We start from the raw sequence: 12,807 nt of genomic DNA, 5'->3' as shown, positions 1-12,807 counted from the left end.
CGACATCTTCTCCTAGTTGCTTGCGAGGGTTCACTCCTATAAAAACTCAGAAAAATCGGTAATAACCACTTGTTATATTAGTTTCTCTTAACCTATTCTTTGACTTAGGCATCAGAGGTCTTTTGGCTGATACCCTCCCCTTTTTTCTTGATGTTCGTTAATTAGGCTAACTGTGTTTCTTGTTTTGTAGGTGGGGTTTCATCAATTCTACCTTGAACGAAATTTGTATCCACAATTTCTGCGTACCAAATGTAGCCTAATAGGAAAATAAGAGCATTACAGCACTCATCTTGGGTAGGGATTTCCACACAATATTTTTCACCTCTTGCACATGTCTCTTAATTCTGCCTCTTGTTTTTCTTTTGATTTGTTCAATATATATATATATATATATATGTATATTTATGCAAAGAAATTTATTAAAACACGAAACCTCTAGTACAATCGTTTCCAATACAATCAAAATTAAAGGCATGAAGAGAAACAACAGGTAAACAAAAATCCCAATAATGAGGATTCGAGAGGGAGAGACCATGGTGAGCTAAAGCATCCGCAACAAAGTTTGCTTCCCTTAAAATGTGCTACCAGTCAACTTAACTAACAGACTGAGCCAGGATAGAAATATCATTGATTATAGAGTTGACTCTCCAAGGAATCCCCCAGTGACCCTGCACAGCTTCAATGATGAGTTTAGAGTCCCCTTCCACCATCACTTTGGTGAAACCCTTGTGCCTACCACACTGGAGCCATTCTCGCAAACACATCTCTTCTGCTACTGAAATAGTAACGCCATCAAGGTTAAGAGCCCCTTCCCCAATAACCTGTGAATTACTGTTACGAAGCACAAAGGCAGCAGCAGCACGGCTGTTCGAAACTGAACCATCAAAATTGAGTTTAATCACATCATGTCGGTCAAGAGGATGCCATTTAATAAAGGAAGAGATAGGTAAAGCCTCATTGGGGTCACATTTCCCATTAGCCTTGAGAAAAGCCAAACCAACACTACGGGAGATAGAAACACAACGCGCCAGGACCAGGGGCACACTTCTGAACACCAAGTTATTTCTTTCTATCCAGATTTGCCAGCAGTTCAGAATTACTTTACTAAGATCAGAAATGCCGTCTTTGTCATTAGAACTTAAGCATTCCATCCAATCAAAAAAATTATCATTAGTACTTATGTTACCATTATTAGGGGTGTATTAAATTGAGAATTTGGGAGATTTAAATGGATTTATAAATCCATGGATTTTTATGGAGTTTAACTAATTTGTAGATATTCTATGTAAAATTTTGATTCAATTCCCTCGAAATCTCATAGGGAGAGGTGAGATTTATGGATACTTAAAATATACTACAAAATCTCTCAAATTCCCTCTAATTCCTCAACTTTTCCAAATTCTTTAAATTCTAATTCTAATTGAATACACCTGAAATGTTATAAACTTCTTTAAAATTCTAATTAAATACCTCTGGATTTACAAGGATTTTAATAAACTATCTTAAAATTTTGTTTGAATACATATTGAATTTCAGAGAATCATTTAAAATCCTGATTGAATACTCCTAGATTCATTAAAAGAATTAAAATTCTTCAAAATCCAAATTAAATACACCCCCTAAAACTACCAAAAGTTGAGCTCTAAACTTTAGTAGCAAAAACACAATTACAAAAGAGATGACATTCATCTTCTTTGGCTGTATTACATAACGGACATAACTTATCAATATTTTTAACAAAACAACTTAAGTGTTTTCTGGTTTGCAACCTTTCCTGAATCATAAGCCAAGCAAACATTTTAACTTTAGGAGGAATAGTTAGCTTCCACATTTTCTTTAACAATGTAAGGCGATTACTAGAGGGATCGTTCCGATTTTGTAGCCAGGTAGCAGACTTAATGAAAAGGTTCCCATTATTGGTTAAACCCCAAATTAACTTGTCTTTTGACTCCTGTAGAGGGAGAGGAATGTGACAAATTTTTCTAATGATGTCATCATCAACTACAATAGCTAATTTAATGCTACCCCAATTATTATGAACTATAAAGTTGCTTACCTTAAGATTCCAATCAATATTATTCCCATCATTCATAGGTATTAAATGAAAAAAGGGGTAAGGAAGAATCCATTGATGGGTCCAGAATAGTATGTCTTCACCATTACCCACAATCCATCTCAATCCTTCATGAATGATGTTTCTATTAAAAAGAATGCATTTCCAAGCAAGTGAGTAGTTTTGTTTAATCTTCGAATTTAAAAAATCGGACTTACATAAGTATTTACGTTTGACTATTTTAGTCCACCAATTTTCTTTGTTGGTTAAAACTTTCCAACCTAATTTGGCTAAACAAGCATTGTTAAAATGTTCAATCTGTTTGATTCCTAAAGCACCATGATTCTTTGGAGAACAAATCTTCTTCTAGGCCATTGGTCTGAGTTTAGTATTTCTCCCCCCAAAGAAATATTTGCATTCTTTATCAATTTTAGTTGTTACCCTACTGGGGCACTTAAAACAAGACATTACATGATTTGGCATCCCTAGAATTAATAAGAGTTAGCCTCCCGGCCTTGGAAAGGGTTTGCCCTTTCCAACTGGCAAGTTTTTGCTTCACCCATTTAATTAATTCTATCTTGTTAACTGGATCCATCCAGAAAACTATATTATGGATCCCTAAGTACTTCCCAATAGTGGTTTTATGTTGAATGCTCAAGATATTCACAGTATATTTCTTATCTTGGTTGATAGTATTATTCGAAAAATAAATAGAAGATTTATGAAAATTTACCTGTTGGCCTATAGCCGATGCAAACATCTTAAGGATTTGAAGGACATTTCTAGCCCCTTTAGGGGTAGCTTGGGCAAAAACTAGATTTGAAATTCTAAATCCCCTAGGGGATGATGGGATTTCCACATGAGATTTAGGAGTAGAAGCCAAATGATTAAAATGTCTAATAAGTGTTTCCATACATAAAATGAAAATGTAAGGTGACAAGGGGTCACCATGTCGTATGCCACGATTAGGATAGAAATAACCATGTGGAGAGCCATTAATTAAAATTGAGAAAGAAGTTGATGTAATGCATTCCATTATTAAGTTGATCCATTTCTCATTAAAACCAAAGCGAATTAGAACATACCTTATGTAATCCCAATTTAAAAGGTCATAGGCTTTTTCCAAGTCCAATTTAACACCCATGGACCCTGTCTTGCCTTTCTTTACCTTGAAGCTGGAAAACAACTCATGGGCAATTAAGATATTATCATGAATGGAACGCCACATAGTAAAAACACCTTGATTAGCATAAATGCATAGGTCAAGCAAAGGCTTAAGCCTTTTAATAATAATTTTTGTTATAATTTTATAACTAACATTACAAAGACCAATGGGTCCATAATTGGACACAGTTTCAGGATTATCCACTTTTGGGATTAAGGCAATATTTGTGTGATTAATAAACCTTAGGCTTGAATTATTTTGAAAGAAATCTTTAATCATAGGAATAATAGTATTTTTAACCTCTTCCCAACAGCCTTGGTAAAAAGCAACACAATGAGCATCAGGTCCGGGTGCTTTTAACGCACCAATGCTATTCACCGCTTCCCAAACTTCCTTATCTCTGAAATACATTCAAGTAGTTGCATATTATGCATATGATCAATGCAAGGAGTTATGATATCAACCATTAGCCAATGTTTCCTAAGAAGTGGAACTATCACAAGAAAAACGTAGTTTAAATTCCTGCACAAAAACTTGCTCTAGACCTTCCCCATAATTCCACCAGAAACCATTACTATCTTTAATAGATTTTATTTTATTTATTTTCTTACGAATAGAAGCCATCATTTGAAAATATTTAGTATTTTTATCTCCCAATTGAAGCCACTTAACCTTAGCTTTTTTAGCCCACATAATTTCATCTTCTTGTAAAACTCTGTTAAGCTCACTTCTAAATTTAACCTCGTCCTCCATGCTTATAGAATTATCTTGATCCCTCATAATTTTATTTTGAATATCACAGAGAGAGGTTAAAAGCTTATCCTTACGATCTTTGACATTACCAAGGGTCTCTTTGTTCCACTTCTTTGCAAAACACTTGAAAGTCCCTGCACAAGCAACAAACTTTTCTTGTGGCCTTGAAGTATTTGTACAAGTCCAAGCACTTTTGACAAAATTCCTAAAATTAGGATGACGTAACCACATAACTTCAAACTTGAAGGAATAAAGCCTTTTCTAATAGGGTTTACATTATTCATAAGTAAGATGGGACTATGATCCGATCCTAAGATAGGAAAATTATGTAAAGAAAAGTCATGGAACTCCCAAGGATTAGCAACACCATGATCAAGTCTCTCATAAATCCTAGTGTTGTCACTATGAACATTGGTCCAAGTATAGGGAACACTGGAGGCAGTTAGGGAAATCAAGTCACCCTATTTAGAAAATTAATGAAGTTATTCATGTAGGTAGTAGTATTAGAGCAGCCCACAAGCTATTCAGTGGAATCCACAATATTATTGAAGTCTCCAATTAAACACCAAGGATGCTTTGATGGTGTATGAGCTAAAATTTGATCCCAGAGATTAGCTTGTTAATGTTTCTGAGGATAAGCATAAACAAAGGTAATGAATTGCACCTTATCATTGTGCACAAAACTATATCTCTTAGCACTTAGTGGTACAAAAAAGGGCAGAAGATGAAAAAAAAAAATGTGTGCAAACCATATTCATATTATTTAGATCATCTCCAACTCTTGAGTTAAAATCTAAAATATTTAACTCATAAAATTTAGATTTTAACTTAGAAACTGTTTTATTTTATTTTTTTTTATTTTTATTTTTGCTCCAATAGCTCTAGGTTAAAATTTTATCTCAAAATTACTAAAGTATGAATTTAAGCTATTTTTTTTTTGTTAATTTTTTTTTTCAAAATAAAATTTATGTAGATTATCATAATTTAGTTTTATGAACATTTTAACCTAAAAAATATTCAGATTTTGAGAAAAGTTGAAAATTCACAAAACTGACCCCATAAAACATGAATTTATAGAGTTTTTGGATGAATTTTGATTTAAATATTTTTTAATTGTTTTAACAGTTGAATTTAATTTTGGGCCGTTAGATGTTTTTATTTTTTTATTTTTTTATCATTAGATTTAAACATAGGATTTAACGTACGCAAAAATTTATAATTGCCCAAATTTTAGGTTTTAACTCAAAACTTATTTTAGATATCCAACCATTGAAGAATAATTGAGTTAGTTTAAATTCTAAATTTTTGTGGGCTAGCCTTTTAACCTTGGCATAAATTATGGGCTAAATTTGCCCAAATTTTGGGTTTTAACCAATTTGGATTTTAATCCAATATTTATTTTAGGCCCAATCATTGGAGAATGATTGGACTCGTTTAAAACCTAAATTCTAAGTTTTAAGCCAATAATTAAAGATCATCTTAATAGTATAAAAATGAAATGTATGATATTAAAAATAAAGGGTTTAACAGTTTAGAAAATAAAATCTGACGTCTAAGACCATCTCTAAATGAGATGTCAAATATGTCAAATAGGATTAAAAGACATTTAGGTGTTCTCCAATAGAAATGCCATTTATGATGTGGCATGTAAGTCATTTGACTCTTTACTTTTTAGCTACCTTTTTTTTACAGCAAACAAAGAAGGAGTCAAATATATTTAATTGAATTTTTAATACATGGATCCCATTAACAACCAATACAATAAAAACTACAATTAATTTTGATTATTTTTTTAATAGTTAATGTACTCTAGGCGATGTGGAATGTCACATATATATACACACACACATACACATACACATACACATACACATATAAATATTATTCTATTCTATTATATATAAATTATATTGTTTACTATTCGGGTCGGATTCGGTTACAAATACGGTTTAGATTCCTATAACCATATCCAAAACCATAACTAAATAATATAAACATTTTTCCCCATATCCAAAATATACCCAAACTTCCATATCCAAATTCGTTCCATTCAGATGGTTATCCACAATTATTGGATTTAACGATTAAAATTGCCATATCAATTTTTGAGATATTATATTTGACATCTCATTTGGAAGTGATAAAAAATGTTCATATCACTTAATGCTAAGGCCACATGCCAGGCGGAATCTTGTTGACTTGGTACCACATTCAATCGTTAATCCCGACCATACACGTGTAAGATCTTGGATACTAGGTCCCACATTGGACGTAATTGATTTCCAATCTAAATCTACCCTTGGTCAACGAAACCTTCTCCTTTGTCTCAAACATAAAACCTCCGATTTGGTCCCACTTCTCTGTTTGGTCGGAGAACTGAGCTGAGCAGAGCAGAGCGATCCGTTTTCAGACCGAACAGAAGTGCGACAATGAACGCAGAGTCGGTGACATTGTTGTTAGTAAATCTGGCAAGTATTATGCAGAGAGCCGATGAGTCATTGCTGCCAGGGGTGTACAAAGAAGTTGGGGCGACTCTCCACACCGACCCGACTGGGTTGGGGTCGCTTACTCTGTTTAGATCCATCGTTCAATCTTCCTGCTACCCACTCGCTGCTTACCTCGCCATGCGTCACAACCGAGCCCGTGTCATTGCTCTTGGCGCCTTTCTTTGGGCTGCTGCCACCTTCCTTGTTGGCTTCTCTTCCACTTTCCTTCAGGTCTCCTTCTCCCTCTCTGTCATTGTTTTTATTTTTTAAATTTTTATATACAAGCGACGAACTAAAAGGGTGTTCTTTTTCCTTCAAATATGAATATATTGTGAGATGGAATAGTTACTTTTGTCATCTTTGGCGGTTCGTTATTAGACATTATGTTTGTATGCATAGATCTAAGACAACCCATGTTTTGAATTGGCTCTGTGTTTTGCTTTGACTTGTTGCTTGAATTGGAAATGGGGAATGCCGTTGCATGTGTTGCCATATATTATTTTAGGGAAACTATGTTTCCACATTTTGTAAGTGTGGAGAAAATCATTTAAGGCAGCTGATTTTCAGGTCCTGTTCAATGTAAGTCATACCGGAGCGTACTGTGTGATGGATATCCTGTTTTACAAATGAGGTTTCTTGACTTTGTTTTACAATTAGAACAGTTTTGAGGAAATCAAGGACATTGATGTAGTAATCACGTAGGATAAATAATATGATGTACAAGCAAACAGAAGTAGTACACTGAAGGTAAGTAAGTGAAAGCAATAATCTGAATGAACGCCAATGCCATTGAAGAAGAAAATCGTTTGATGAGCCTGTCATGGATTGTTTTCAAGTCCATCATCATTTTAATCGTATGGTTCATTAGCAAGATCATTGCTAATGCTGTAAATTTCGAAGAAAAAGTAGATCGGCCTTACCAAGTTTGAAAATGTGCTTATTAACTTACCAAAAATGGTCAAGGATACAAAAAGAAAACTATACTTATTTCAGGAATAGACAGATGTTTAGAAATTAAGGTTATTGTATCTTAGCTTTGATATCAAAAAGTAAAGATTTAAGGCTAATTATTTAGATTGTTAAATATAGTAGATAAGGGTTTGATTATAAAATTGACTTTGTGTTGTTCTTATGAGAGTTTATTTTATTTTTTTATACTGCCAATTCACCCGTTGTAGATGAACAGAGAATATAAACATAATGTTGAAGTTGTGATTTATTTGGTTTCTCTTCTCTTCTCTTGTCTTCTCTCGCTGTTTTAAGTCAGCAGTATGTATTATGATAATGTCTGAAAATCCAGCTGTGTCTTACCATTTATTTATCTTATAGCAAAATCCTACTTTTGCTCGCCTATGACTGCCAAATCTCATTCTGTATACTTTCTTCATAAGTATGAAGCTAATCTAGGGTGCTGCACCTTTGGAGATGGGAGGTTTGGGGAAGAGATCAGTTCATGTTTCAACATGAAGCTCATAGCTCTTGATACGAGATAATGAATCTTAAACTAACCACAATTAAATAAGCTAAAAAACTGTCCAATAAGTTTGTAAGGTGTAATTCAGAACTGCAACGTTTTGAATCACTCAAAACTTTCAGCACGTGAAAGCTATTGTTTTGTTGGATTGCAAGATTACAATTCAACACTAAGTTGTCTGATTTGGTCAATTAGGTGGCTGTTTCAAGAGGTTTAAATGGAATTGGACTTGCCATTGTCACTCCTGCTATTCAGTCTCTTGTTGCCGATTCAACTGATGAGAGCAACCGTGGTACAGCATTTGGATGGTTACAACTAACAGGAAACATTGGCTCCATAATTGGCGGTCTTTGTTCTGTACTAATAGCGTCCACTTCGTTCATGGGCATACCTGGTTGGAGAATTGCATTCCATTTGGTTGGTCTCATTAGTGTCTTAGTCGGTATATTGGTTCTCCTTTTTGCCAATGATCCGCACTACATAGAGAGCAGCGGTAGAGCTAAAGATATAATTCCACATAAGCCTTTTTCATCACAAATGAAAGATCTGGTTAAAGAAGCAAAGTCAGTTATTAGAATCCCATCTTTTCAAATTCTCATTGCTCAGGGTGTCTTTGGATCATTCCCCTGGTCAGGTTTGTCATTTGCTCCTTTGTGGTTAGAACTTATTGGTTTCTCGCACAAGGAAACGGCAGTTCTTTGGACCATATTTATTATTGGTGGATCACTTGGAAGTCTCTTTGGAGGAATCATGGGGGATACCCTTGCAAAACCCTTTCCCAATGCTGGGAGGATAGTTCTTTCACAGATAAGTGCCGGTTCAGCCATTCCTTTTGCTGCTATTTTGCTACTGGTGTTGCCTGATGACCCAACAACAGGATTCTCACATGGGCTGGTCTTGTTCATCATGGGATGGTTTACTTCCTGGAATGCTCCAGCAACTAACAAGTATGTATCCTTGACCCACTGTGTCCCTTTTTTCCTTGGCTTTAGAGTTACCATGACAGAATTTTCTTTTCTTACATTTTCCCCATGCCGTGGTGGGGATGAGAATAGTAAAATTGCATTGAAGATTGAATTTGGTTTCTATTTCTAGTGACCAGTTTATTCAGATGTGTTCTTGTTCACAAAACAATAAGATTATAAGAGGAGTCGATCCAACTTTCTTCGAGTCTTGCTCATTAGAAACTTCCATTGGAATTTGTTTTTTTAATTAGGTTGGGGAGGTCCTTCATGTCAAATTCAAATTTGCTAACTCTCTTGAGTTGGTGACAATTGTTCAGCATTTTAGAGTTCCATTCAAATCTTCTCAACTCATTTCGTTAGCCTTATTAGTTTGTTTACATCAATATGTATTTTAACTAGTTTCATAGGTACACTCTTTGAGTTATTGATAAATTTTACTATTAAATTTTCAAAAACTCTCTTGAGTTTCATAGGCTTTATCAGATATGGACATTCTTGCATTGACAGAAATATATGCATGATCTGTAAAGTAAAAAACACATCCTTCACGCTCTTTTTGCATGAACAGTGCCGAAGAGTTAGGGTTGATAAGTCATATTGACTAGAGTTACATTCCAATGCTGCATGGTCATGTTTTCAAGTGATCCTCGTGCAGTCAAAAACTAAATTACTGGTCACAAAAGTTCAGATACTTACACTTTCTTGGAACTCCTTTCAATGTGCAAGCTGGTTCACAGTCCCATATTTGCCGAGATAGTCCCTGAGAGGTCTCGTACCAGCATATATGCTCTGGATCAATCATTCGAGTCCATCCTATCATCATTTGCTCCCCCGATAGTAGGACTTTTGGCGCAGCACGTTTATGGTTTTAAGCCAGTTCCTAAAGGATCATCAGATTCTGTAGAAGTTGAAACAGATAGAGAAAATGCTGCATCACTTGCCAAGGCACTCTACACAGCAATGGGCATTCCGATGACACTCTGCGTTTTTATCTACTCCTTCCTTTACTGCACATACCCCAGAGACAGAGACCGGGCTAGAATGCAAGCATTAGCAGAATCCGAAATGCAGCAGCTGGAAACGAATTGTTCCCCTTCACGAGGAGAATACTCTGAAGTTCATGTTTCGGAATCAAAAATACTGAATGGAAATGAAAAAAGCGAAATTGACATCGAATATGGATTAGAGGAGGTCATTGACTTGGATGATAATGATGAGAAGTCCCTGCTTTCCGATCAAAATAACGTTCTCAAATCTGAGAGAATAGGGATGTAGAAAGCAGAAGCTGAATTTTGTTAATTGTCTTCATGTAAACCAAATCAAGTGCAGAAAATTTGCATGCTTGGGTAAAGATCGGATGCTCATGAAATCTTTTTTAAGTTAACAACTAGAATGTTTGTCATACCACATTTTGTTATTTGTTAGTAACACACTCAATGGTTTATTTTGAGGGTTTCCACAGATTTTAGAGCAACAATTTCAAAGGTTACCTGTTGATTATTGTTATAATCGCAACTGTTCATTTTTGTAATAGATATAACCTCTTTAATTACTTGATGGAGTTTATTTAAGCTCTCTTTAATAGAATTGTTAATGCAGTCGTATAGCTTATATTATATGGTCAAAGGTTCCTTACCGTTCACTTCTAGGTATGCCTATGTTTTCAAGACAGACCAAAAACAAAAAAACTTACTCCCAACCGTTAAAGAGTTTTGGGGTTTTTTTTTTATTTTTTTTTTATTCTCTTTATACAACGATATATAAATTAAGAATGGGAGTAATAAAAATTTGTATTAAATTCGTTATTTATTTATGAAATTTAAATCTATACCTCTAATTTGAAAGTAAAGTAAAATATTATTAGACTGTAGTATTATCCGGTTAAATTTTGATTAGACATAATAGTCTGCGCTATTGCAGATTCGCAAGCGCATTTCATTATTTAGATCGAATTCCAGGTACTCTAAAGTCCACTTCATCCAAATTAAAACAATCATGACCACTGGTTCTTTGCTAGCTATTCATCAATCTTAGCGGTTTTCCTTCCTAGGAAATTCTAGAGTAGATTCATCCATGCATTGATTAAATTGTTACGAATTCAAAGAATTTAATAGGTGAATCTAAAGTATTTTAAGGGGAGTTTTAACGAAACACTTCTGGTACTATTCACTTTAACGAAAAACTACATTTTTACTCTAAAAAGTCATTTCTGGTATTATTCACTTACAACACCTTTTTGTCATTTTGATTAAAACTCAAAGTTCTGAAGCAATTTTCGTTAGTTTTTCTTACTTTTTTAAATGCAATTTATATTATACATACACACTTGCTAATATATGAGATATTTCATTACACATTGATGACAGACTAATTGAATTTTATATGTTGTCTCGATACCACATGAGACAATAGCATACTTTTGACCATTGAGACAAACGATACAAAGAGTTCGAACTAGAATTTGGAGTTTCAAACCTTTGCTAGCTTTCCATTAGACGAACCGAAAAAATGCAATTATAGTATACATTGATATAATGACTCTTCTTTTGTGTGGGAGGTAGGCCTGGCAAACGGGTCGTGTCTGTTGTTTTCGTGCAACACCTGTTATCTTAACGAGTCATGTCGTGTCACACCCGTTATCTTAATGAGTCCTTAATAGGTCGGGTCACTTTACCTAATGGGTAAAGTAACCCGACCCGTTATGATACGTTAAGAAAAATATATATTTTTCTTAAATTTGCACATACCACACATTGCCACATAAATATTACTTCAAAACATTAAAACACATTTGTTGTTTAAGTACTACATCTACACTAAAAAATAAAAGTCTAATAAACAAACATATATACACTACTAGTCTATTACAAAATATTAAATGTGCAAGGATATGCAAAATGAAAGAGTTTTTGTTTTCAAGGTTGTGAAGCATTTCTCAAAAGTTTAAACCTTGCCAATGGAACTCAAAATTTGCATGTTATTCCTTTTACAAAATCCTCAATTTTCATCGATCATCATGACAAGATTTTGTGGTATCCACTAGTGTAAATATTTTAAATTGAAGATTGAATTTATTCATTGTATTTATATAGGGTCAATGAGTGTAGCTGTAAAAAAATCATCAAAATCGGAGTTAAAATAACCATTAAATAGTGATTTTTCATTGATAACCGTCGAAAAGTTTTGTCCCGTTACTTGATTTCTAAATGTTTGTTTTTGGTGTATGCGATCTTGAAGCATATACAAACAGGTTGGACGATTGGATCATTGAAATTAGTTTCGTAGAATGCGTATCCCATCAAAACGATAGATTCACTAACACTTAAGAGTTTATTCATACTTTCATTAAGTATAACATAAGATTTTGTGATATCCACTAGTGTAAATATTCTAAATTGAAGATCGAATTCATTCATTGTATTCATATAGGGTCAAGGAGTGTAGTTGTAAAAAATCATCAAAATCGAAGTTAAAATAACAGTTAAATCATGATTTTTTGTTTATAACTGTCGAAGCGTTTTGTCCCGTTACTTGATCTCTAAATGTTTGTTTTTGGTGTATGCGATCTTGAAGTATATACAAATAGGTTGGACGGTTGGATCATTGAAATTAGTTTCGTAGAATGCGTATCCCATCAAAACGATAGATTCACTAACACTTCGAGTTTAATTATATTTTCATTAAGTATAACATAAGATTTTGTGGTATCCACTAGTGTAAATATTTTAAATTGAAGATCGAGTTCAGTCATTGTATTCGTATAGGGTCAAGGAGTGTAGCTGTAAAAAATCATCAAAATCGGAGTTAAAATAACCGTTAAATGGAGATTTTTCGTTGATAACTGTCGAAAAGTATTGTCCCGTTACTTGATCTCTAAATGTTTGTTTTTTGCGATTTTTGACGTATGCGAC

General features: G+C 34.0%; 2 protein-coding genes across 3 annotated transcripts; one reads left to right on the top strand and one right to left on the bottom strand.

Moving 5' to 3' along the window:
* Nucleotides 1-593: 593 nt before the first annotated feature.
* Nucleotides 594-1,151, bottom strand: LOC103932148. The gene has a single exon (XM_009341695.1). It carries the CDS (start codon nt 1,149-1,151, stop codon nt 594-596), a length of 558 nt encoding a protein of 185 aa, XP_009339970.1.
* A 5,151-nt stretch (nt 1,152-6,302) lies between these two features.
* Nucleotides 6,303-10,483, top strand: LOC103932138. 2 transcript variants are annotated; one of them, XM_009341683.3, is made up of 3 exons: nt 6,303-6,688; nt 8,127-8,878; nt 9,634-10,483. In XM_009341683.3, exons 1-3 carry the CDS (start codon nt 6,401-6,403, stop codon nt 10,169-10,171), a joined length of 1,578 nt encoding a protein of 525 aa, XP_009339958.1. In that variant the 5' UTR covers nt 6,303-6,400; the 3' UTR covers nt 10,172-10,483. The 2 variants fall into 2 exon arrangements, with proteins under 2 accessions (XP_009339958.1, XP_048426975.1); XM_048571018.1 differs by having other exon boundaries at nt 9,623-9,786.
* The last annotated feature ends 2,324 nt before the right edge of the window (nt 10,484-12,807 follow it).

The sequence above is a fragment of a genome, unplaced genomic scaffold (genome assembly GCF_019419815.1).
Source record: "Pyrus x bretschneideri cultivar Hongxiangsu unplaced genomic scaffold, Pyrus_bretschneideri_v1 Contig104, whole genome shotgun sequence".
NCBI lineage: Eukaryota > Viridiplantae > Streptophyta > Magnoliopsida > Rosales > Rosaceae > Pyrus > Pyrus x bretschneideri.
Note: the sequence above shows the minus strand (reverse complement) of the source record. Positions and strands in the feature narration are given on the sequence as shown.